The sequence below is a fragment of the Dermacentor andersoni genome, chromosome 9 (genome assembly GCF_023375885.2).
Source record: "Dermacentor andersoni chromosome 9, qqDerAnde1_hic_scaffold, whole genome shotgun sequence".
NCBI classification, from domain to species: domain Eukaryota; kingdom Metazoa; phylum Arthropoda; class Arachnida; order Ixodida; family Ixodidae; genus Dermacentor; species Dermacentor andersoni.
The window spans coordinates 119,031,644-119,058,699 of record NC_092822.1 but is presented as its reverse complement, the minus strand read 5'-3'; the positions used below and the strand labels follow the sequence as shown (position 1 = coordinate 119,058,699).

The following is a 27,056-nucleotide window of genomic DNA, read 5'->3' as shown; positions in this document are numbered from 1 at the left end:
TGCATACACGTACATTTAAACGCATTTCAAATGGTGACATGCACACATGTTGTGCAAAGTTTATTTTTACTATTCATTCATACCACAGACGAAACAGCTGCTTCGTAGCAGCAAATCAGCAAGTGGAAAAAGATTCAAGGTGCAGGAGCTTCTAGGTCAAATTTATTTCGTACAAGGGAATGGATCAACAATGGATGCTGGAAGCAGGGCAAGAGTGCTGGTTCTTGGAGCCTTGTGAGGCAGAATTCAAAGCAACTGGAAAGGCAACAAGCCATTAAGAGCAACAAAAGATTATTTTTATTGCACTATAATCTCACCAAGATGGTAAATTCCAAATTAATTACTCACACATTGCAGACTGCAATATGAGAACACATTTTCCTTGATCTCTTCATACTACTCAAATGAATTTACTGCAACACAGCGACTATTAAGCTTACAGGCAGAATTTTACATTCCTCATGTCGGCTAAGGCCGATCTAACAAGCAAGATATTGTTGGTGAGTGAGTGAGTGAGTGAAACAACTTTATTTGGTCCAATATAGACGTAAGCAAACTCCACGTCACCTGGCTAGGCCCACTCGGGGACCATCAGGTGAAACCTGACGGCCCTCTCGCGACCCCTCTGGACTGCCAGGATTTGAGAGGTCTGATCCTGGGCCCTAATTAGCCTCATCATTTCCTCTTGAGTGAAAGGGGGACCGGCAGAGGCGCAGCCCCACAGGACATGTTCGAAGTCCGCATAATCACCACACAGAGAGCAGTCCGGGCTTGGGAACCGTTCGGGGTACATAGTGTGCAGCGCCGCGAGGCTCGGGTAAGTGCTTGTTTGCAGAAGTCTGAGAGTGACTGCCTGGGCCCTGCACAGCGAGGAGTGCGGCAAAGGTAGCAGTCTTCTTGACAGATAATTATATTTGCAGATTTCGTTGTACGAGCAGAGAGGCTCGGGTCGCCCAGGAGAGGACGCGTTGCCCAGCGCACGGTCAGTCAAACCTCGTGCAGCTGAGTGCGCCTCCTCGTTGGGGTTGATCGAGGCACCCTCAATGGTTCCAAGGTGCGCAGGGAACCAGCCCAAAAAGTGATGTTTCATGTCTTTGGCACTTTGGATGATACGTAAGGCCTGGGGAGCCACCATTCCCATCTGAAAGGCCCTGACAGCGGCCTTGGAATCCAAATAAATCGTAACAGTAGGCGCCTAACAGTAGGCGCCAGACTTGACAAACTTTCCTCGCCCTTAACTTCACTTGGGAGCAAAACAAAGACGCTGAATGATTGTAGCGGTGTGTCGCCGCGGGATCCTGTTTTCAGACGAAGCGTAGTGCAGCGTCAGCGATACTCCTTGCAATCTTTCGTCGCCGGATCACGGCTGAGAATAAATGCGCGCTGTACGAATGGTGCATCATAAGCTCGCAATATATATTTCCGGCCTGGTAGACCATCACAAACAGTTCGGGAATTCATTATGGTGAGGGGCAGACACACACGACTGACGCGACTCGGCCCGGTTTGAAGCGGGGGCGGCCATCTTCTCCATCGACGGGGTCGCCGGCTGTCCGGCTCATGACGTCAGTCTAGAGTGCGCGCCCATTGGTGGAGGCTCATGTGCATCCGCCTTAGAGAAGTACACGCCCCCTTTTTTCTAAAGTTGCACGCGACTATAGTTAACGCGTGCATGGGTTCCAGAGTGTTGGAGGAGCGGGGTCAGAGGACGTTACATTGCTGATGCCTGGCGACATGCTCCCTCCAACGTAGTCAGTTTTTTTCCTCCATGAAAAAATTTGATTGGAGTTAGTAATAAAGTCCTGATATTTCTCAATATATTGGTGCATTTTGGTAGCCGGTTATATTGTGTGATCCCAAACGGTATCGGCTGAATGAGAGTAACACTTCATCCCCGGCCTGCTGACACTGGCTGCAGTGGGGCCTGGGGTTTGTACTCTTTTTCCAGCATGCATCTCTATGCGAAGATAGAAAATACAATCAAATGGAAGTTTATTGCCGAAAAAATACTCCATAAATATTGACAAGAATATTTGGACCAATATTTCAGACAAGTCCTTTATGTCTCGTTTAGGCGAGCATATGGACTGTCTCAATAATATATTCCCCTGCTCTCTTAATATACCAGTTATTTGGACCCTTCAAGTATTTGGGGCTGATTACGAGAATAACAAGGCACCAACGTCATCGTAGCCTCCACGTTGGAGAGAAGCACTGTCAAAAGGCGCATCTGTTACCGTCTTATGCGGCGTATAATCGACGCCGATAGCGTTTCGACCGCGTACATGACATAGAAGCACGTTACCCGTGGGAACGCCTAGCCGCAGTGCTGGAGTACCCGCACAGTGAGCAGCTCTGTCCGTGTTGTCACGTGCAAGCTATTTGAGGAACGCTTTCCTCCCCCATCCATGCAAGCTGGGAGACGTCTTCGGGTGCGCCGCTGTAAACGTAAAGCATGTACTCATTTATGGGTCGCATATCCAAATGGCAATAAGGAGGGCCTATAAAAATATATCTTGCTCCTTTATGCCGAGCAATCATAGCGTTAGCACGTGAAAAGGGCCAAGAGCCCACCTTAGCTGTGTCGGTCTACAGCCACAGCCTCATCATGCAACCATTTAGTTGCTTATGCGAATAAATACACTGCTTTCAGTGCGAATAAAAGCGAAGGAAAACTCCAACCAAAATTTATTTTGAAACCCAACGTTTGGGAGCCGGCTCCTTTTTCAGTGGTGAGATGGCGTGAGACATAGCAGTGCTTATATGCGTTTTAGCGCTTTGACAGGCGCACGGACACAGGCGCCCACGTTCAAATATCAAGTTGGCCAACCCCCAAATTTCAAGTTGGACAAATCCACATTTCAAGTGGGCCCACTTGCAAATTCCATGTTGGCCCACATCCAAATTTCTAGTTGGCCAACTCCCAAATTTCAAGTTGGCCCACCCACAGATTTCAAGTTGGCCCACTTGCCAATTCCATGTTGGCGCAACGCCCTAATGTCCTGTTGGCCCATAATCTTAGTGTCACGTTGGTCCTTTGAATATTTAAAGTTGGCCCACTTTCAAATTTAGGTTGGCCCACCCCCAGGTGTGAAGCTGGCCCACCCCCAAATTTAAAGTGGCCCACCCACATATTTAAGTTGGCCTGCCCCTAAATATAAGTTGGCCCACATCCAAATTTCCAGTTGGCCCACTTGCAAATTCCATGTTGGCTCAAATCAGTTGGCCAACCCCAAAATTTCAAGTTGGCCCATCCCCCAGATTTCGATTTGGCCCACTTGCAAAATTCAAGTTGGCCTACCCCAATATTTAAGTTGACCCACCTGCAAATTTCAAGTTGGCCCACCCACAAATTTAGGTTAGACCACATCACAATTTCAAATTTGTCCACCTCTGAATTTAAAGTTGGCACAGCGCCAAATTTCAGGTGGACCACCCCAAAATTTCCAGTTGGCCCATCTCCAAATTTTAAGTTCATGCACTCCCAAATTTCAATGGGCCCACCCCTGCTATAGCCTTTCCCGTGTATTTTCTATTGAGCCCTATGTATTCCTATGTCTATTCTCTCTGATCAGTTTGGTTTCTTTGTTGTTTTTTGTTTAGGTTGTTCCTTATTGATTATAAAGCTGCCAACCATCTACAATTACACTATTATAACGATTAAATGCCTTAACTTCGCAAATTACGCATTCTTGTGCAGATACAAGGCACTTTTCGCGTGACAGAATTGGAGTACTCGTCCAAGAATGCTCACACCCTAAAATGCTTACGCATTAAAAGCTCACAGCATTCTGCTATACCGCTGCGTTCTCTGTTTAGGTGGTGAAGGTGATTCTTGTGCTCACGAATTCTTGCCGGGAAGACTATAATCTCGCCAATATGCGGCGTGGGGAATTCGGTGAAGCTAATTTGGTACATAATGTCCTGCGCCTTTTCGAGAACGAGGCCAATATCTCCCGAATGTTTACCCTTTTTCTAGTTTGTTAAGGCAGCGCATTGGCGTTCTGCTGTCCTTGAAAAAGCGCTCGTATGACGTCGTTCCGACAAATCATGCAGTCGCGTCATCAACCGTGACAACTTGCCGTTTTCCGGAGCCCTGTGTCTGTGGCTCCATACGTTCGAACATGATCAGAAGAGTCACAAACAGACAAAGGAGATTGAAGGAGGACGATGCACTGACGCTCGTCCAGGCCTTCGTGACGTTGTGCATCGTTTACGCTGCGCCGTACCTCAAGTTACTGAAGAAAGACAGGGACCAGTTGAACGTCTTTATACGCAAGGCAACCAAGATGGCGCTGGGCATTCTGAAGCATTCTTCGACCGACAAGCTTCTCGGCATGGCCAAGCACAACGTCGTCGAGGAGTTAATAGAAAAGAGTTAATAGAAGCTCATCTGTCTAATCGAACAGTTCGACTCAGTCAAACATCGGCGGGACGTCGCGTTCTTGCCAAGTTAGGCTGGCAAGAGGCAGAGCGGAAGGAAACGGGGCCGTTACCCAGGTTGTGGGCACATAAAATCCACAGTAAGCCACTGCCTAGAAACATAGGGTCGGGTCGTAACGACGGCCGCAGAGCGGCTCGTATAGCGGCCTTGACGGAGACTTTGGATCAAATAGTAGAAGAGGATGAGGGGGTCACTCTCTTCACAGACGCTCCGTTAGCCAAGTTTTCATCGAAAGCCACGCTGGCTGTTACGACGCGGGATGTGCTCGTAACCTGCGCCTCCATCGAGAAGTCTTTTCCGGAGGTGGCAGGAGAGGCCGCGATAGCGATAGCACTCGCGCAGCCCAAGGTGGGAAGAATTGTGACTGACTAGCAAAAGACGTATAACAACTACAGAAAGGGGTGGGTGTCTCTTGCGGAACTAGATATTCTCAAGAGTAAACGCGACGTACCTGAAAGGAAAGTTGAGTTGATATGGACACCGGCTCACTCTGTGCTGGAGGGGAACGAACTTGCCCACCAGTTCGCCTGAGAGATGGAACACCGGGTAGAGGAAGGTGAGCCACAGTCCATAATTAGTTATAGAGACATTACGAACCATTCTAAGACGGAGAGGCGCCGTTACCCCGATCCTCACAAATCGCTTAGCAGAGAACAGCAAGCGATCTACAGGTAGGATCCTTCCCGCACCCTTACCTTCAAAACAAGATGTACCCGGAAAGGTACGAGGAGGATTGTAATTTTTGCAAAAGTCAGTTAGGCACGCTCCAACACGTCATTGGAGTCTGCGATTTCATCAAGGCCATCCCCCCACCTCTTACCTGCCCCACTACGCTACTCCATTCCTCATCCACCCTTACCGAGCAATGGGAGACCTTGCTAACCAGCACCCCCCTGGAATGCCAGTTCGTCCTGATCTCCAGGGGCCAGGCGGTCAGGTGCCGTATATGGGTGCCGTGAAGAGGGAACCACTTCCATCGACGGCGTTTAAGATGATGTCGAGCTCGGCTCAATAAAGTTGTTTCTCTCTCTCTCTCTCCATACGTTACATTGGCTCATGGCTCTCTAGTGTTGGTGTTCGCGAGCTCCGTCATCATTAAAGGATAGCAGTTCTCAAGCGGCAATTCATTTCCCCTGTACTGTCCCACCCGGAAACGAACACCGTCATCTCGACTAACGTCAGCATATCCACAGCCGAGTAACTTTTTAATCCGGTAGCGACGTTGTACCGGCCATACCAGACGTGATGAAACAACGATATAATCTTATGTGGCTGTGGCACTGTCTGTAGCGTTTATTTTTCGACAGTGCGGCGGCCCCGTAACTATAGAGGCTAGAAACCTTCTAGCCTCTATACCGCAACTAGGTGCTCAGCAGCATGGCGCTGGTGCTGGCAACATCGTCGCTGGCCATTTGCTACGAGGGCTGCCGGATGGCGGCGCAGTCGTCGTCGCTGAAGTTTTCGTCCAGCAGCCGCCTGAGGGCGCGAAGCTCGCTGAAGTCACCCTCACCGCACTCGCCACGGCCATCGGCATACTCGAGATTGAAGGCGGCGAGGGCGTAGTCCACCGACACGACTCGCGCCTTCTGCAAGCACAGCTGTCGAAAAGAAGGAGAGAGTGAACAACTAATTCCTTAGTCCCGGCGTACCCAATCGGGTTCCTTGCTTTTATTTCCCTTCAAAAAAGAAGTCAGAAGCGATTGTGTGGCATATTCTTCACGGATATGAAGGCAGATAAATGCGGAACTCCGTCGAAGTGGTTTAATCACATCGTTGCCGCCAATTTCTTTCGAAAATTTCCGCCTGTTTGGTTTGGACAGTTCTGTCATCACAGAAAACGATAAGCACTCCTTAAGTGTCTTTTGAATGCAGCGAGTTGACATGAATGTTCAGGATACAGCAAAAAAACGCCAACATACCACACGTTGCTACTCCTTCGTGTCTGTATTAGGATCATAAAAACAATTCTTACGGCGACGATTAAGAGGTGACTGCCATTATCAGCATCTAACCGGAATATTGAAACAAAATGTGGGGTCTTCTTCGTGACTTAACAGTTTGTAGCAAGAATCTACTTGAACATGAGTACCTATATCTGACCTGCCTTGAGGTATAGGCAGCACAGAGCGATGAACAAAAGTAAACTCTTCTGAAACGTTTTATGTGCATTTCAATAATTCTACATATTTTCCAAATAATTCTTACAAAATCTATGTGAATTCCGTATAACCTGCATTCAATTTCACTAAGAATTGTACGATAAAAATATCGAACTGTTGGACTGCGTACGGATTGCATCAGGGGGGAAACATGGCGAAGTGATATGCAAAGAGTAAAGAAGAAACGAAAAACAAAGGCAGGAAGAGAGGAAAGACGAAAATGTGGGCGTGGTGGGTGTAAAAAGGTCGCTTATTAATTACAACCTACCAGTACTCTGTACAGAAATGAAGCAAGACAAAATACATTTGGCGTGCAACGAAACACAACATTGTGCGGCCTCTCATAATATCACGCCATTTCCCACAAAGCTGTTGCCTTAGTACAGTGGCATTTAGATATTCAGTTGCCTGTAATCAAACCACCCACTTTTGAAATGTTACCAGCATATCAGGTACCCGTTTGAGACATTGTCCACAGACAAGTTTCGAAGTTTCGAGCGCTTCCTTAAGGTTATTTTAGGAAAGGCCGTACTTCTCGCACACCAATTTATACTCGCGTGCACATCTGCCATAATTGACCCCTCGCCCTTTTTTTTACGGCAAACAGATCTTTGAGGTCATTATACCCATTCTAGTAGAGCTAGCTATACTCTACCCCTTTCGTGAAAAACGCTTATAACGCTTTGGAGAGGTTCAAAAGTGGCTTACAAGAGGTGTAATTATTTCTCTGAACACTGCCACCATATTACCCGTAGATTTCCCCTATTTGCCCCAAAATATAAGAAGGCACCGCGGTCACCTCGTATAACGCATGAAAAGGCTGACGATACGAATGTTTAGTAATTATTTGCAAAGCTCATGTTCAAGCCAGGGACGTTAGTTTTTCCACGTGTTACATTTACAGTTTACGCCATTCGCACAAAACGCGAGCTCCGTGCTACACAGAATTCTCTAGGGTCACTGGAAAACATAGCGGATAGCCATTGTATAACACATTGAAGCGCATAATATTTTTTTTTTTTTGCACAGGAAGTAATTCATGCGCTTACATTTAACGACGCATACACATTCGGTGTAATGTTGCCCCCCTTTCTAGCAACATTGATCTGAGTGGCTTTTATTGGTACAACAAGACACTGAGCCGTTCTTAAAACACACCACGCACCGAAGCACTCAAAGAAGTAAAATAGTGCAAAGGCTGTAGTGAATGCACACATGGTGCACTTTTTCCGAACATCGCCCGTAACGTTTTCCATATTTTCCCCACATATAAAGAAAATATTTCGTTTAATTGGACAATGCTACTGTGCACCTTACTAAATGTCGTGTCTTTCTTTTTCGAGGAGGGTTGTCTTAGCGCATACTAACAAAAAGAACTAGCACAAAATTTATAAACATGAATGCAACAATACGCCTTGCAGGATTCCACACTGCAGGAACGAAAACTACGTTCATTTATTATTTCCAACCACCCTAATTTAAGACACAAACGTAAAATTTTTCTGCGAAGGAACAGTGCTTAAGAACGACATACATGAGTGCTGTGTTAACTTGAGCGGGTTATAATAAATTTTTCGAAGGCTGTTCTTTCGCAAATTATGTACCGATCAGTCCAAGTTAGCAAACTGCTAAACTTTCACCTCATTTTCTTTCTGAACACGCCCTCCATTTGCAATAAATGTGTCAAGCGCAGTTATTCTATAGCACTAGACAGCATTGCGCATAACAGCGATATATTGCTTTCGAGCACTTCAGAAAGAATCCTTTTCGCAGTGCCCTAAATGCCCGACGCTTTTGAAGCTGGCCCCTCTCATCAGGCATAAAACGCGCCATGTCAAAATTGTGGGAGGTTGCGTTTTTAATGAGCTGACATTATTTAGGTACTTCACGCACTTTCCGAGGACTATGTCTCTTGGTAACTATGTTTCTATGTAACCGTTTTCCCGCCTACCCGGGTTACTGGGCAGGAAATGTGGCGCTCTGCAACGACGAAATCAAGACGTCATATTTCTCCGATGCTAACGAGATTTGAACACACGTCACAAGGACAGCAACCCGACGCATTAGCAGGCTGCGCCACAGATGCACTGGCTATGTGCCGCTTTTCAATGAGCGCCTTTCACGTGAATGTTTTAGCGAGCAGCGCCATGAATTCCTTGGGACGGACGGAAAAACTTTTTTGAGAGAAGCACCTGCGAGGTTGCCAGCCCGGTCTCATGCCACACGGGTATTATGTGCCGTGAGGCAAAGCCTTTCCGCCGCTGCCGGGGACGCTGGATTGCCCATAGTTGGTCGTATAGTTCCGAGCTAGTCAGAGTGCTTAGCCATCGCTCCTCGAGAAGGTCCGGTTCTATGTTGTCCTCTACGTATATTGCTTTGATCTCTGTGCATTTCCACAAGATGAATGCCATGTCTGCTTGTTCGTGCTTGCAGAGCTTGCAGCTCATGTCTGGGTATTGTCTGGAATTTACTCTGTTTATTCATTGGATATGTGCCGCTCTTTAATGAAGCTCTCGCCAACTTGGATCAATGAGTGCGGCCACGCAAGGGAACAATTCTCTGTGTTCGCATGCAGCGGCCGAGACGCTTCTCGTCTCTGACGTCACGTCGGATTTTGCGGCAGTGCCACTAGATGGCGCAGCATGTCGAGAAAGAAGCGCAAGAGAGCAACCCAGTGGCCGCAAGAAGCGTTTCTCTGCGTTCGCATACGCTGGCGTGCCATGCATTTCGGAGGCAACATGCAGGCTTCGTGGCAGCGGCACTAGATGGCGCGGAGAGTTCTTAAGGACACGCGAAAAAGCAGTGGCGCTGCAGTATGCGCCTCATAATGAATTCGTTTCATCGGTGGCAGTACATCGCGTCGCTACATTGATTCAATGCTAACGCATTACCGTTGACAGTCAATTCATAAGAAGCCAACAAACACTGACAGCAATGACAACATAGTAGAAATTACTTGTGCTTAATAAATGAAATAAAGCAACGATAAATTAATGGAAATGAAAGTGGATGAAAAAACGACTTCCCGCAGGTGGGAAACGATCCCACAACCTTCGCATGTGTGAGTCGTGAGTGGGTGGCGCTGGCTAACATTCCCAGGGTTCTGCTGGGAATCAAACACCAAAGAAAGGGGATGGGGAAACGGCGCCGCGGTAGCTAAATTGGTAGAGCATCGCACGCGAAAGGCGAAGGTTGTGGGATGGTTCCCCATCTGCGGCATGTTGCTTTTTCATCCACTTCATTTCCATTATTTATCGTTTCTTTATGTCATTTATTAAACACAAGTAACTTCCTCTATGTTGTCCTTGGAGTCAATGTTTGTTGGCTTCTTATGATATGAGTAATAAAAATCGTACACCTCGGTTAACCCCCTTTCTTCTCGTTCGTTAACATAGTGAGATGGGTTCCGTCGCAATTTTTTTTTTTTTTTGCATGACATTCGCCAAACTTCCTACGTGGTCCGTAATATAGGCTGCTAACGCTCTGGAATGCTTCAATAAGCCTTTCTCTGCAAAGCCTGTGATTACCTCACAAATCCGAAACTCTGATCATATTTGACGCATTGCAAGCACCTCACGCAGACATCAACAAGATGACTCGTTTAGCTAGTTTTGTTTTCTGGCACCAACTCGGTTGGCTCATCGAGGTGACCATGAGAACCAGCTACGCATGTTGTATGAAGCAAGACAGAGAAATTGAGTGCTCATAAATTAGATTTACGATTTCTAATTACCCTCCAGACTTAAAAAAATTTGGTGCACAAGGCCCAAAAAATTACCTTTACTTTCTTTAAATATAAAATTACTATTGCTATTGGTTCTTCTTCGGCAGCGGGGAAATTCCGTAAGCGTTTTACATAACGCATCTAAAAAGGGAGAAAACGGCGGTTCAGCCTTTTTCATTTAGCACTTAATTAACCAAGATACTTTAAAAATTGCCTGCATATTGTCACGTAGTAGTGACGGTGAAGAAGGCAGCAAAACTGTGATTATAGAAACTAGCGTCTTATTGGGCGAACTTGTGCCCTCAAAAGCAGGCTACACTCAAAAGAACAGCGATGGCGGCGAACACACTCGGCGATCGTCGGAAATCTGGTCAGCGGGTCAAGCGCGTCGACTTTTATAGATCAGTCGTCGAATGTTCCAGAGTAACCGCTGGGACCCGCGTGCCTTCCACAAAGTTCTACGTCATTCGCGTCGCGCATGCATGCAATCAGATTACACAAGGTTCGGCGACAACAGACAGCGGATAGAAGCATCGATAACATTCTAGAAACTTCCGATACATGTAGACGCGTCTTGCGCTGAGCGATAACATTTCTTAGACGGTAAAAGCGCTCACTCGCAAAAGATAAACAAGTTCACGTGTCAATATAACCCTCAGGATGCTCCCCATTTTTAATATAGTTATGTGAAAGCACAGTAGAGAAACTATTTACATGGCGTGCTTACAAGGGCAGCAAGCACTGGCCAGTATGGAAGCTAGTCATGATCAAGCGAAGTACTTCGTCATCATCATATCAGCAGTGGCAGATTATAGGTACGCCCTATTAAATGTCAACATCATCGTCTTCTAGGAGCACGTAGCATGACCTCCGGCGCCACTTAGGACCAACAGCAGAGACAGGGTGGTAACCCTTGAGTCTCGAAACGTGGACGATGTCACTTGCCAACGGAACGGAAGATACAATGGGACTGACTCACCCAATCTCATACGTTATGTCAGTCACTAGTCGAAGTACGCGGTATGGTCCCGTGTAACGAATACGGAGCTTTGCAGATAGTTCGACGCACCGGGAGGGAGACCAAAGTAGCACGAGGGTACCCGGAGCAAAACGTTCGTCGCGATGCCGGTGGTCGTAAAGGTGCTTAGTCTTTAGAAGGAGTAAGTCTACTGCGGGCTATCTGTCGCGCGTAATAAGCCCGGGTAATGGCGTCGCGTGCATATTCGCTAGTAGAAGTTGCAGGGGCAGGAAGAAATGTGTCCAACGGTAAAATTAGTTCGCGTCCGAGCAACAGTAAGACCAAGGCAGCCAGTGGTTGGGGCATCGTGAAGCGCACGAAGTACTGTGGCGCACAGACGTGATGGATATAACGAGGATAAGGAACATCAGGGTACACTCTACGCCGGTCCTTCAGGGTGGACATGCGCACAGAAGTGTCGCTAGGAGAGGATTCCAGGCGCTCGGTTATTTCTCTTAAGTAGGCATCATGACGCTGTTCGCTAGCGATCTTCATCAACTGGCTCACGGAAAGGACGCAATCGAATGATTCAGGGCACGAGGAGCTACAGTGGCCCACGTGGTAGTGGGGCAAACAATCCGCATCTTTGTGTTTTGTATACGACCGCGTAGGTGTTCCAGGCGCAGTGCCCAGCGTGCGAGTCTGCCTGTGGGATCCTTCAATGAGGCGATACAGCAGAGGGCATGGTGGTCGGGAGCTACTGTGAACTGTTGGCCAAATATATAAGGGTGAAATTTTGCAACTACCCATACGAGAGCGACGCATTCATTTTCTTTGAGTAATTTTGCTCCAATGCATGATGGTATGACGCTGTTCGCTCCACGTTGACTCTGGGCCAAGACAGCACGTATACCGTAACGCGTCACTGTCAACTCCGGTTTTGGCTGACGGGTCGAAGTGGGCCAAAATGGGAGGCGTAGTGAGCAGCGTGGGTGTGGGCAACTCGAAGGAAGCCGCAGCTCGTGCAGGACCCCAAGTAAAAGGGACGGCTTGTTTAAGAATATATGTGAGCGGTTTCGCAATCCATGCAAAATTCTTCACAAACCGACGAAAATAGGAGCAGAGTCCCACATAGCTACACACGTCTTTGGCAGACTTGGGCACATGAAAAACCTGCCACGGCTTTGATTTTCTCTTGGTCGAGTGTACGCTTACGGCGCCCATGGCATGGCCAAACATCGTGACGCGGCGACGGGCAAAACGGCACTTAGATGAATTCAGCTAAAGTTCGGCACGGCGGTACATGTCAAGGATCGCTGGGAGGGGTTCGAGATGTGTATAGAACGTAGGCGAAAACACAATTCCATCGTCTAAATAACATCAAGCATGTACTTGAACTCATGAAGCGCAGAGCCCCTCCGTATCGTCATTCAAAAACAATAAAAAAATATACTTTCTGGGATGTACTTATTTCATTTTAATACATACGTATGTATACAAGTGTGCATACAAGTGCCTATTCGCTTATGCTCACGTTTAATGTGTACGTTGTAACAACGGTACCTTGATTTATTCTTGCTCTAATTTATTGTTAAAGTATATCTGTTTTCAATTAATATATGTTTTTTATGTGGTCCATTTCTATCTTTTGCGTTGCTACTACTTTCCTGTATATTTTTATCTTTACCTTACTAGCTGTCTACAATGTTATTTTGTTTTTGTTTTTCCTTTCTTCTAATGTCACTGTGTGGTGAATGTACAATTTGGTGCTAGAGGCCTAATCAGGCGACCCTTAACACCACTTTTAGTCTCCTGCATCAAGGCAATCAAGTATTGTCAAACAAATAAAGAAATTAAAAATTATTCGCTCGAATGTGACTGGGGCATTACACAGACCTAAAGGCATGATCTTGGACTGGTAAAACCCATCAGGAGCTACAAAACCCATTTTCTCTCACTGCATAGGGTCCCCAGCAATCTGCCAATATCCAGATCGAAGGCCGATAGAAGCAGCACCATACAGAGAATTGAGAGCATCATCAATTCGCGGCAACAGGTAAGCGTCTTTCTTCGTAATGTTGTTAAAGTAGCGATAGCTGAAGCATCTTGTTGACTTCCTGCTGGATCACACTTCGCTCAGACGCAGACAATCGATAGGGGCGTCAGTGAACATAGCTGGCATGGCCTGTGCGTATGCGGTGCGCGACAACGGACGCCTGGCCCAAAGGCCGATTACGAAGTCGAAAATGTCTCGATACGACTCGGGAACACGTCTGAGGGTGTCAGTGTGCTCAGGCAGAAGGTTATTGACGATCATGCTGCGAATTTCACGGCTGCCACTAGTTTTCGGCGTCGGAGTGCCCTTCGGAGGATATCTAGCACCGATTGCAAAAGCTGCTAGCTGAAAGTCTTGCAAGTAACAAAGGCGGGCTAAGGAAAGCCCCCTCCGAAATTCACCAGTAGAAGGCAGGTTCCGTTTGCCGCAATGCTGACGACCGTGTAGTGTGCAGCGACACCGTGCGTGAGCAAGACGTCAGTAAGAGGTGTCACGTAGTAGTCGCCATCTAAAACATCTGAACATGATAATTCTACACGTCACGGTCTTGTAGCGGTATTCGGCAGACGCTCGAAGTGAGGTGGGGTGGGTCGGCATTCCGCTTGCTCTAGACGACGGTACTCTAATCGCACTGTCAACGGTGTTCGAGTTGATGAACACAAGCTGGCTGAACGCGTCGTCAGCGATACCCTTCAAAATGTGTGTGATCTTGTCAGCCTCGGACATCATCTGGTCACCTTGTAGACACAAGGCCAGCAGGCCCTGTGTGTACGACAAGGCAGACTCCGTTGACGTCTGGGTACGTACCGCCAGTTTGTTTCTTGGCGGCAGGCTGTCGACCGAATGGGTTGCCGAAGAGGTCGAGTAGCTGTTGCTTGAACGTGTCCCATTTGGTGAGATTGTCCTCGCGGGTCTGAAACCAAACGCGAAGGGTGTCTTCGAAGTAAAATATGGCGTTTGCCAGTATTATATTTCGATCTGAGCCATTTTGTTTGCTGACTTGCTCGTACATGCTCAGCCATTCATCCACGTCGACGATCACGCCCGGGAAAGATCCCGGGATCGAGGGGCTGTGCGAGGGCGATAAACTGGGCAACGGTCTCACCGTAGCTGGCGGCGACGTGTCATCACGTGGAGGCATGACGGTAGATTCGAGGTGGCGTCCGCTGCGAAGCTCCGTGGTCAGAAGAAGTACCCAGCAACTCCCCCATATAAATCTTACGTGAAAGCACAGTAGTGAAACTATTTACAGGGTGTATTTACAAGTGTAGCAAGCACTGGCCAATATGGAATCATATCAAATCAACAGTGGCAGCTAATGAGCACGTCCCTCTAAACGTCAACATCATCGTTTTCAGTAGCACGCAGCAATATAAAATTGATGAGTGGCCCAGTTTTCTTTTTTCGGGACATTGTGATAACACACATATGACGTTGTCGAGCACTTCCAGTCACACTAACACCTTCGCTGCAGAAGGCGATACTGACTAAAACACACAAAAGGCGGCCATGAGAACACAACACTAGGTATTACACATCATTATTATTACACACATTATTATCGTAGATGACAATTAATGAAGTATGCTGAATATAGAAAGCCGGTCCTTTCTTTCGCGCTGTTTTTCGAACTTAACGGAAAACCTTTTGCGAGATTCAGTCGTAAGACCTGCTGCTGTGTACTTAAAACAATGTTTTCCTGGCGTCTAGTTTAAGATGGTGGAGTAAGGCACCTTTTTCATGTTAACATTCATAGTAAGCTCCTTTTGCACTAAGCCATCCCTTTCACGAAACAGTTTTTGATATACAGCCACTGTCAGACTTGACCAGAATAATGAAAGTAAATTTAGAAGTGCTTGAAAAACCCGGGTTCTAAGGAGAAAACATTGAATGGTTTGGTAGGAAAACGCATTAACCTAGCACCCATTCAAGAAATTCCAACCAGGAGTCTCAAGCATCACCCAGAGGAAAAATGAAAAGGTGCTTGATGTGTGTTCACATTAAGGTTTATGGTAACTGTACGAAAAAATTGGAATAAATGAGTAACAAAGGAACACTACAGTGACTTGTATATTTAATCAAAGTTATAGTTAGTGCCGTCACGCCGAAAAAAACACTACACTGTAAGAACAGCCTTCAGGACCTTCAACCCACCTTTTCGCGCAATGTCCTTGCGGTGTCGAATGTGAAGATCCTTTCCATGTTCGTGTCGTAGCAGTATTCAGAATGGTGCTCCCTCGAATATACCCTGCTGGACCACATGGGCAGCTGGCACACCTGTTGGCGTTCCAAAATTTCAGATGCAAGTATAAAAAAGTAGTAAGAGAAAGCACTAGGCGCTAGCTACCGGAAGATAGCACACGTTGCCGCACGACTAACGACCAACGAAGTTTAATACGGTCCACTGTTAAAGGGAAACAGAAATGAAAAAAAAAATACATTGAGCTGTAATAATAAATTACCTTTTTACAACGCCAGTAAAGCCAACGTTAACCCGAAGCAAGACTTACACCACTGGCACAGGGGCAAATAAGTGCCCATTAAAGAAAATCCTCTTTCTTTACACAAAATGACCCCTTATCAAAATACGTTTCGCCGTCTGCGCAAAATTACGGCCAGCTTTCTTCATACGCTTTCGGTGACCGACGCAGCAAAGCACATGACGCTCTTTCTTTAAACTGGTACTTACAAAACTTTAAAAGACAGCGCACCTTGTCAATGCAAAGTAAACAGAAAAAGGACGAGTTAATTTGTCCTATTTGTCCTGACAACAGGCAGTTTAAGGTGCGCGCCGCTCATATGTCGCTTTTTCAGGCAGGATAACTGCCGTCGGTTTTTTGTGCGCCGGAGTACTCTCAGCCAATAATTTGCGTTCCACTTGGATGCAAACATGAAACCTCACTAGAGGGAACTCTGGCGCTGCGATCTTTCAGCTGCCATGACTATGTTGGTTAGCGCATAGATTTCGTACTTGTCGCTTGTAATGATCCTTGCGGCTTTGTGTACTACGCTGTAGCTTCCTTCCTTTGCCGCAAGGTTCGAAGAAATCCTACTTTTCAGAACGCAAGAGAGAATACCACTATGCACACTCACTGGCACCCGTCGCGCTTGCAATGCACTGCTTTTTTGAAAATGATCAAGCACATTATCGCAGCCGTTCGAAGCCAGGAGAACGATGATTAGGCAGATCCACATATCGGCCATGCTGGTGGAACCCGCCAAGCTCTCCGCTCCAGTAGACACTAGCGTCACAGTTCCCTCCAGTACTGTTAGTAGGAAACTCTTCTATGGCTTCAAAGGTTTAATCAGCTCGGCAGAGAAGCGAAGACAGCGTTCTGTCCTGATCGATCTGCCTTGCAGTGCTGGAATGAGTGTCGTACTAGCGCACTAGTACAACATCGTTTCAGTTGTGCAACTGTGTGCAAGTTGGTAGGAGACGTTGGTCTGAATGGGCATTGAAGGCCGATCTAAAGAGCTAAACACCAATCCTGACAAAACTAAAGGACCACGCAAGTCACGCTTTCCGCGTAAACCAGAAGCGTACAAGGCCAGCGAGTGACGAAGCTGCCAAACGCCGATATGTCGCAATGGCGGCAACCACACATTGTGGCAAGGGCTAAGGTGGTTAGAGCATACGTATCGCTGCGGTAACATTTTGCAGCCAGACGAATCGCCTCCCTCTTAGGTACAAAATCGTTTCTGCAAGTACTCAAATTACCACTGAGACAGCAGCATGTTTTGTCAAGTTTTCTATTCGCTAAAAAAAAGGTCCATGAAGGAGCTGTATATCTCCGTATCCGCAAGCGACACTTACAAAAGAAGGAAACGCTCCTTTGTCGTGTCACCACGCATGATCGCCTTTCTGGCGTATGCCCCCTAATACAAAGGCCTTCGCAGTGCTCGTATGTCAGGGGTAATAATAACACGAATAAACGCAAGAAGGAAAGACGAATAGCGACACCGCCTCGAAGTTACCCGCATCATCTCAGCGTGGCGTCATGCACTTTGACGGCCCGTTCGTTCTGGTCTAACTCTCCGTTATCGGCGCTAATGCAGCGAAACTAATGTCGGCCGCTTCGAGCCATCTAGTTCAAGTTACGATCCAGTGAACAAAAACTAGGACGCATAGGATTACAGACACGCACTATACTAGTCGTTCTGCCTACATGCGTCTTGGGTTTTAAGCGCTGCGAAACATTGGAACTAAAAAAAGGTCGCCCAAATTACAATTTTATTCCTGTTCAAAGATTTTGATTGTGTCATTCCCCCACAGAACAATTTTCAAGTTTTTATTGTATAGTCTGAGAAAATTCGTTTGCGTACTCGCTTTCATTCGGCTTCTTAAAGGCACCCTCGTGTAACAAAAGTGTTATTACATGAATACCGACATCAGGCATTGCGTGGCACTGCTGCTTCGTGCGGCAGTGTTCTTTACTCGTATGCACGCGCAGTCGAGCCTGAGACTTGGTGAAGCCACATGTTTTTCTTTACTACATATTTGCGAGACTTGTTTCATCAGCCATCGAACTACGTAATGTAATGACATTTAATTAAAGGTGATACTCAGTCTAGCATCAGCCTAGCATCAGCTGACAGCCTGAGCTCTCTTGCAATCACAGCATGGGTCGTCGTGGTCGTCTTCGACCTGCTACAGAGAACACGAGGCGCATCTGCTTCGTTACATTGGCACCGGGTGCGAAACGGAGCCATCCTGGCGACTCAAGCCTGTTTCACATGATGCGATTTTCGTCGCACCAAAATTGCGGTTTCCGTCTTTTGCGACGAAAATCGCAGTCGCAGTGCCGACCCCCCGATTTTGAGCTGCGACCAACCGGTTAGTCGCAGTCACACCGTCGCCACGATCACCGCGGAGCGCTATTTTGCCGGTTTGTTTTAGGAGATGGCGTCAAGCTCAACAAGTGCAATGCGCGGAGACGTGGATTGCCGAATTCGGTACGCACGCAAAGGGAGCATAAAAAACTGTACCACAGATTCCAGTCTCCCATTTCTATGCATTCACTGACACGCTACGCAGCAAATGAAGTGCATTTTCGCGTTTGCTTCGTACACCTCTGCGAGTTGTCAACACTGTGAGGTGTTCGACTCCCACGAGACGACATGGCCTATTGGGGTCGTCACAGTTTTCTTTTGTTGAGTACCATACGAAAATTGCTCGCACAGAGCAGCTTACAAAATTTAAACCTCGGCAAGGGCAAATGACAAGACAGCAAAGTACCCAAAATTTTAACGTTGTGCTGAAAGCGGTACCGTTCAGTTGCATTTTCTTGTCGCTTTTCAAGCGTGGATTTCCCGATGCATCTTGAAAGGTTATCTTACCTCACTTACTTATTAAATTTGACAGAGGAAACGTAGGCTGAAAGGACCAGACGTCACACTCCTCATGCCAGCAAGGAAAAAGCCAGCTTTATCGTCTTCTTAATTAAGAAGAATCGCAGTGAATTTTCTATGATAGCATTAACTCCGTGGCTTGAATAAACAGGGTCGTTAATTTGTTTTCGAGCACTTCATGCACATTAAGTTGCATCTCTTCACTTAGGTTTTTTTTTTCTTGCACAGAAACCAGAAAACATTGAATATGTTGCGGACTTTGTATCCTGACTGCACCTGTATTAACATTTGCTTTGAACGGTAATTAACTCTACAGTTAGTAAACTAAGTAAATTATTCGCTAGCTATAGTGGCACAGTGACAGCATACCCTCTTGCACTGTCGTGTACAAATCATGCAACAATGCGAAAAGCAGACAAACAACCTGTTCTTGTGGAGATAAAATAGCAAAAGATGACATGTTAAAAAAAGTAAATCAAAACTGTGCAGTGGAGTCAGCTAGTTGCACCCCTTCCTGTGAATCTTGGAATATGTTAAGTACAAGCGGTTCTTGCTTCTTCGCACCTGATCGAGTGTGCAGAAACATCAATGCCTTACATGTTTCTAATAACAGTTTCGAATAAGTTTGTGATTACATATATTAGGGTGTGAACCCATACAACGATATACGCTGTGATTACTACCTTTATAAGTAATGAAACACCATGCTACTTACAAGAACATATCACCCTGGGATTTTAAAAAAAATGTCTGCATTTCTACTATACACAATGCACGGTTTCTTTAGAGGACCACAAACTGCTTTTTTGCAATGACAAGCTTACTCCAAGTTTTGTCTACATGCAGGCAAGAAAAAAATTTATTCACCTCCCACTGTGGCTATAGCAGTCTGCTGCTAACACAAGGCGAGGGGTTAAATTGCCAGCCATGGCAGTCGCATTTCGATGAGTCATAGATAAAGAAAGCTCTTGCACTTAGATTTAGTTCATAATTACTTATTGAACCCTTAGACTTCCAAATACTATTGCATAGGGGGGCATGCTTATGCAAAATCTAACACCAACCGAAAGCAAACGGCACAATTGTAAAACAAGCATCTTTTCTGATACTTAGTGTGTGTAAACATTCATTGCAATAATATGTATTGTTCCACAGCACTACACCAATAAAACAGACACAGCAAGTACTTTGTCAGCACGCTGGTTCTGCAGATGTATAAATGTCAATACATGAATGCTCATACTACATCATGCACAAAGCACAATAACACAAAGAAAGTTCTGGGTGAAGCACGTGTAGTACTGCCGGGGTGAGGAGTTACCCGGTCTGTATCTGCCTTGGGATGACGGCCTCCTCCCAACTGAGTGCTGGGTGGGGAGGTTGCATTGACCGTCGAGCTAAGCGGTAACACTTAGTAACTTCGCCATAACTGGTCACTCGGTCCTTGGTTTCGAACCACCACACGGAACGGTCTCTCTCGGGGGCGCGGAGGGTAAGCGCTCGCGCCGCCGAATGGGCCGTCTCGTTGTGGCTTGGTGAGGATGCACACTTGCCGGCGTGCGCCGGGAACCACTTCATGCAGATGGTGCTGCCGCGGTCTTGAAGCTGAGCTTGCCGATGAATGCGGCCGCCGACGCGCATACTCGCCCCTTGGAAAAGTTGCGCACGGCGTTCCTCGAGTCACCGAGCACGGTGCGACACTCGGCCTCAGAGATCGCCAAAGCGATGGCAACCTCTTCAGCATCTGTTACGTCCGTGCACCGTACGTTCGCTGCGTTGTCGTGGTGCCGGTAGCCACCGCAACGACCACTGCCGCTTGTATTCCGCTGCGTCCACGTACCCAGCGTGCCGCTCTTGGGCGTGTTGTTCGGTGATGGCCTTGGCCCGCGCCTGCCAACGTTCTTGGTTGTACTCGGGGTGCATGTTCTTCGGGATGGCGTCCACGTGGATGTTGGCCCGCGCCTCGTCGTTGATGTCGCATGGTTGCCGGCTGGGAGCTTGGGAGTTTTAACCCAGGGACGTCAGTATACTGCGGCCTGTCTTGGTGGTAGGGAGGAGCTCCATTTGCGCGGTGGGTTGCACTTCAGCTACTTCTTCTAGGGTGTTATGGACGCCGAGCTGCAGTAGCCGAGCCGTACTCGTGGTCTGCATTAAGCCAAGTGCCATCTTGTAAGCCCGTCTGACCAGCGTGTTGATCTTGGTCCTGTCAGTGACCTGCCAGTTGAGGTAGGCCGCAACGTAGGCGATGTGACTGATCACGAACGACTGGACACGGCGCACGAGACTGTCTTCATGCGTGCCTACCCGTCGTGTCAAGCCTCGGTGTATGAGCGGGACGGCGTCCATGGCCTTGGCGGTAAGCTTGTTGATGGTCTCGTCTTTGCGGCCGCTCTTGTTTAGCAGCAGGCCCAGGACCCTGATCTTGGTAACTTCGGGGATGCGCTGCCCCGATGCAGTCACGACCTTGGTGTGATCGCACTCCCGAGGGGAAGCGCGTTTCCGTACCGGTCGTAGCGGTGTGAGGACACACGGCTCGGATTTGGTGGGCGAGCACATTAGGCCTGTGCCGTCAAGGTGCTGCTCGATGGCTGTAACCGCCACTTGCAGCTGTTGCTCGATGCTGGCGTAGGTGCTGCCGGCGTCCCACAAGGTAATGTCGTCGGCGTAGATCGTATGCCGGACAGCGGTCCCCGGTACTGCCCTCGCTACTTCGATTATGACGAGGTTGAAGAGCAACGGCAAAATGAACGAATCCGGCGGGGTATCCATGCCCCCGAGCTTGCGTTCGGAGAGCTCGAGGTCTCCGGCTGCAGTTCCATGGCGTGGTTGGTCAAGAAGTCTTGGATGTAATTGTAGCTCGTTATCATCATGTTGAGTCTTGACACCTTTGCTAATATGGCTGAGTGCTTGACTTTGTCGAATGCGCTTTGTAAATCGAGCCCCAGAATTACTTTGCTGTCTTGTGTCTTGTTGTCGATGATTTCTTGTTCGAGTTGCAGCATGGCATCTTGTGTACTGAGTTTGTCCCGGAAGCCGATCATCGTGTCCGTATAGAGGCGTTCCATCTGCAGGTATTCCTGCCACCGGTTGGCTACCACGTGCTCCATCACCTTGCCCACGCAGGACGTGAGCGAGATGGGACGCAGGTTGCCGATGTCCGGTGGTTTGCCCGGTTTCGGGTTCAGGATCGTTCTTGCCATTTTCCACTGTCGGAGGAGCCTGCCCAAATACCAGCATTTGTTGAAGTGACGGGTTAGGGCCTCGATCGATGCACTGTCGAGGTTGCACAGCATCTTGTTGATAACGAGACCGGGGCCGGCTGCTGAGCGGATGTTGAGCTTGTGCATCACTACCCGTACCTCTGACATGGTAATGTCTCGGTCGAGCCACGCGTTCAGCAGCCGCTGGTACAGCGGTTGGGTTTCCGTTGGCGCGTCCGGCAGATACTTGGCATCCAGGCTCTTGATAACAGCGTCTTTTCCCTGTTGTTGTAATGTGCATGAGGCGGGCCAGGCGGTCGCGCTGGTGTGACTCGGTCTTATTTTCGTTCAGGTGGTGCCAAAATAGATTCCAGATTAAAGCGCGATGCAGTTTTTTGATGCATATTTGATTCGATGCTCGCTGCATATTTCGTTCCACTGCTTTTGTTCCACTGCTGACGGCACAGGACATTGCAGTGGTGTTCAATGGCCCTGTTCAAGTCAGCAACGTTCTTTCTCAATTTGCGATTCAGCCGTTGCCGCTTCCAGCGCGCCTGTATTGAACGTTTGGCCTCGATCAGATGGGCCAGGCGGCTGTTCATGGCGACGACGTTCTCATCTGTTTCGATGGTCTTGGTGGCCGAGTGCACTGTATCAAGAAGCTCTGCCGTCCAGATTTCGATGTCTGTGATGTCTTATGCTGTAGTGGGGCGTCCCTTACGGAAACCGTCCTAGTCCATCCACTTGTATGTAATGGTGTTGCCGCGAAATTGGTTGGCTATCGTAATTTAGAGAATGTAATGGCCGCTTCCCAGGTCGACGCCAGTGTTGTGCCATGTTACTTTGACCCTGTGGTCATTTTTCATGAACACAAGGTCTAGTGTGGTGTCTCGTGCTACGGAGTTGCCGATGCGGGTGGGATGAGCGGGGTCCCTGATCAGGGTACAGTTGTGGTCCAGGGTATTTTGTAATAGGTCCCATCCCTTGGCCGTGTCCTTATCGTAACCCCACGATCGATGGGCGGCGTTGAAGTCCCCTCAAATCAGCAACGTGTTGTTTTTGGCTTGGGTGCTGGCTGTGTGCAGTAGGGTCTTGAATTTCGGTGTTTGGTGCTTGGGGTTATTGTAGATGTTGGCGATGAACAGACTGCCTTTCCTTTGTTTGCTTTGGGATGATTTTGGTGAAGATGTATTCCACCCTGCTGCAGCCGCGTTGGAGTTGGTGTTCGATGAGCGTGAGCCCTTTGCGGATGAACGTGCAGACGTTCATCCGCAAACGCCGCCGGGCTAACGCGAGCGCGATACCCAGGGAGGGTGGGAGTCACCGTCGCCGTTTCTTGCAGCAGGATGATGTCGGGTTTCTTGTTTACTGTGGCGATACGTTGTTGCAGCACTGCTCCCTCGTAACAGTGGCAGTTCCACTGGGACATGGTTGTGGCGAAGTTGGGGCTTGCATCTGTTTTGGAGGTATGGGTGGTTGGCGAATTGCACGGCAAGGATGGGGCTGCGTACTGGCTTGAGGATCTGAAGTCGAAACGCTCTTGTATGGTGCGGATGGACGTGGTGATCAGCTCCTGCAGCCGCGCCAGTCGTTGGTCGGTGACGGCATCCGTGCTGGTGAAGGTGTTGGCGAGTGCTTCAATTTTCGCTTCGAGCTGAGTTTCCAATTGGGTCAGGTCCTTGTAATGTCGTGATGAGGTGCGTGCTCGTTTTTTGAGGGTTGGGTCAGTGGTCTTATACTGCTGGGGCCCGTCTTCGGTTGTGACCATTGATTGTGTGCCTTGGTGTAATGGCGTGTCGGCGTTTTGCTCGGGGATAACGGCGGGTGTAGGTGTCTCGGTTGACTGAGCTGAGTCAGTCACAGCTTTGAAGGCTAGATTAAAATTAGTGCTTGATTCAAACAAATATAAATAAAAACGCTACAGAAAGGAAGTACAGAAAATTCCAAGTGCAGAAAAATAATAATTACAGTGGCCAATTATGCATGCCAGCACCTTTCAAGAAACACTGTTCTTTTTCCAGTAGACAAACTGACAGCGTGCTTATGCAAGCACAATCTTCCAGTTCCATGCCATTGGAAAAAAACTTGTTTATGAAGGTAGTCGCATGCACAGTTGGTGATCACAAAGCTTTTTGTTTCCTGGACTTGTATATTTATTTGTATTTTTTCTCTTTCCAATTTTTCATTATTTGGTTTCATCAGGCACTGGTTTTTATCAGGCTTTCTTGCTGTACTACTTTCTGGGAAACTTTATAAATCACTGCATTTCCACAATAAACCTTTTCATTAAAAGTACCGTACCCTGGTCTTACTGTGTCACACTGTACGCTCTCGCGATATTGCCCAAATAAAAAAATTATCTAAGGTACACAGAAGCATCGTAAGGGCCATTGAAGTGACTTGGTTCAGTCTCAAAAATATAGAATAGCATGGCCTCAAATACTACCAGAGAACACATAGGACGAACAAGAAAGCCGAGATGATCTAACAACTGAATGTACACGCCGAGTAAATGCTGGCTGACAAGCAATAAACCGAACATACACACAAAGCAGAAGCAAAAATTAATGTGCATTTCCGGACAGGAAATGCATCCATTTTTAACGGAGGCCATGCTGACGAGATTCTCCCAGCGTTTTTAGATCTACAGCTTCCAGAATTTCTCTAGGCAGCATATCTGCACAGAATGCTAGCCTGTTCCTTTACAATGCAAGCCCAGGTGTCCAGAGTGCACTTTCAGAGTTTCCTGTTGCGATCTGTACGGACACACATCAGTTTTTCCTTCTCCTTTCTGCGTAACTTTGATTGATTGCTTATCAACTAACATTCACCCGCCATATTCAATAAACTTTCATTTCTTAGTGCACCTTATGATCGTCTTGGTATGCAGCCTGAAAGGTATTCGTTCTTTTTACAGCGAAGCTGTATATGCCTAGGCGAAACACTCGTGGTCCGACGACAGAAACCCTGCTGCGGGGTTATGATCCATTGTTTAGGGGGGTATGAGTCATTGCACTCGTCTTACATGACAAACGGACAAATTTCTCGCTGGGTAGGCATAGAAATGTCTATGCGTTCAAAACATATGCATTTATCTACGTATTATTGCAAGGAAGAAACACAGAGGGGAACGGGGTTAAGACAAAATCATGATGGCATAATTATCTCGCAGCAAAGGTGTGGCTGGCCATTGGCTACACCGATAGCGAGGTCGTTTCTCTATCGCAGCAGGGCGCGCGTGCAGCAGTTTCTCTGCGACTTCGCAATGTGTTCAAAAATGTGTCTCTCTATTTAATTAAATGAAGTTTGCAGCCCCAGTGTGTCACGTCGTGATACAGTGCATAACCGAGTCATAAATACTATGATTCACGCATTACGAAACACAAATGCGCAAGATGATTCAGGAAGACTTTGATTAACCCTCTGCATTAGCACAATCAACCACTCATTGCAGCCGTCATAATGGTGATTATGCCAAGCGCGATGTGTGGCATTTCAAATAAATCATGTGATAAACCCAAGCCAAACGTGTGCGTAACCTCATTAGAAACACAGACACCACCAATAATTGAGAAATACTTTAATAAGCCGTTGTCATTAACCCAGTGATAAACACCAGGAATGCACATTTACGCTTCGCTGCTTTACCATACGTATAGGGTGCATGGGCAGTAATTTTTTCTGTTATTGTTTAAGTATTGCATAATGTTCTGCCAGTAAAACACGTTGTTGGGCTAGTTGGTACATTGTATTGGTGCTGCGTTTTTATTGCTGGTTTTTTTTTTCTTAATGTTGTGCCATTCTTCCTTTTGTAATTAAGTTTTCATTCCCCCTCACCTAATACTCCAACCGTGCAGCCTGCGAGGTATATAAATAAGTACATAAGCACATGTCGTTCATTCATCTGCATAAACCTCGCACCATCCCTTCCTGAACAAACGTCACTGTGTTGATGTCTGGCAGCGTGCATCTACATTAACTGCCGTTTGCATTTTCGTATAGTTTGTGAACAGTGTAGTGCATAAACATTACATGACATTAGTTATAATGTTTCATAATGTCCAGACCTCTTCCTTTTAAGTATTACATGATATTAAGGTTGTGGCCTATGCGGTGCATAAACAAACCTTGCAAAACATAACACGTTGGATTGTTGAAAATAAGACCAATTTTATATATCACAGTTACTTTAACAGCATTTAATTGACCACTTGACAAAAACTTCACTTCGCACAGATTCCAACACGTGCACTGAATCTGCAGCTTTCGCGCTCATTAATGCGGTTGTTACTACACGGCCACATCTTGTAGATTAGAAAACAACGTTCAATAAATTAGTTTGTTGCAATATATTTTAAAAAATGCGTACATCACTGCGATTGCAACACCAGAACTTGATACAAACACGCACACTATAGGATGCGGAAAATGCTCAGTAGAAACTCCAGAATGTTTGCATCCTGATACTTATGAGAGTGAACAGTTTCATTCCATGGCTGTTAATGAGAGGGAGAAAGAAAACTTAACTGTCTTCATGGAACAAAATCGCATTGATAAGCTTAGAGATATAGTGATTACTTAACACTTTCGAAATGAATAATTGTAGCTTCCTATTGACATTGAAGCAGCCTTTCGACACCAAGAAAAGGAATAAGTTTTTCCAGTTTGAGCATTGAATTGCAGGCAATGCAAGCGGGCATAAAATTCTACAAGTATAATTTGTTTAGGAATACAAGATAGGAATAAACGTTGAGGCTTTCGTTTGTACTTTTTCTGGCTGAGCAATCTAGTTTGAAATGACTCCCATATGCATGTCGTAACAATGTCGATCTAATACATGTTAAATGCATGACTAGCTTAAGAAATCTGGATGATTGCTATAAATTACAGTGAAAGAACTATATTATCTAATCACTATAATAATATAATAATAATATTTATTTCCACAAAATAGGCTAACCGTGCGCGGCGTGCGAGGCTGCACAGAAAGGTGAAAAACCCTATGTCAAGTGCGCCTGCCGTGGGCCTACGTTCCTGCATTATGGATAGCGCGTATTGATATGGTCTTGTTAGAAGTTCCGAGTATACTACTAGCGCGAGACACAGGACAACACAGTGGACGAGAAGCTTCTCTTTTAGAATGTTATGGTACAATGTACGGGTTTC

The 27,056-nt window shown here is 46.9% G+C and overlaps 1 protein-coding gene across 1 annotated transcript in view; it reads right to left on the bottom strand.

The window, feature by feature from the left end:
• Positions 1-5,724: 5,724 nt before the first annotated feature.
• Positions 5,725-27,056, bottom strand: part of LOC126529576 (uncharacterized) — a 56,126-nt gene continuing 34,794 nt past the window's right edge. The window contains exons 5-6 of the mRNA XM_055069876.2: positions 15,496-15,618; positions 5,725-6,042 (exon numbers count right to left, since the gene is read on the bottom strand). Coding sequence (XP_054925851.2) covers positions 5,860-6,042; positions 15,496-15,618 — 306 coding nt within the window. The 3' untranslated portion in view covers positions 5,725-5,859. The remainder of the gene's footprint in view (positions 6,043-15,495; positions 15,619-27,056) is intronic.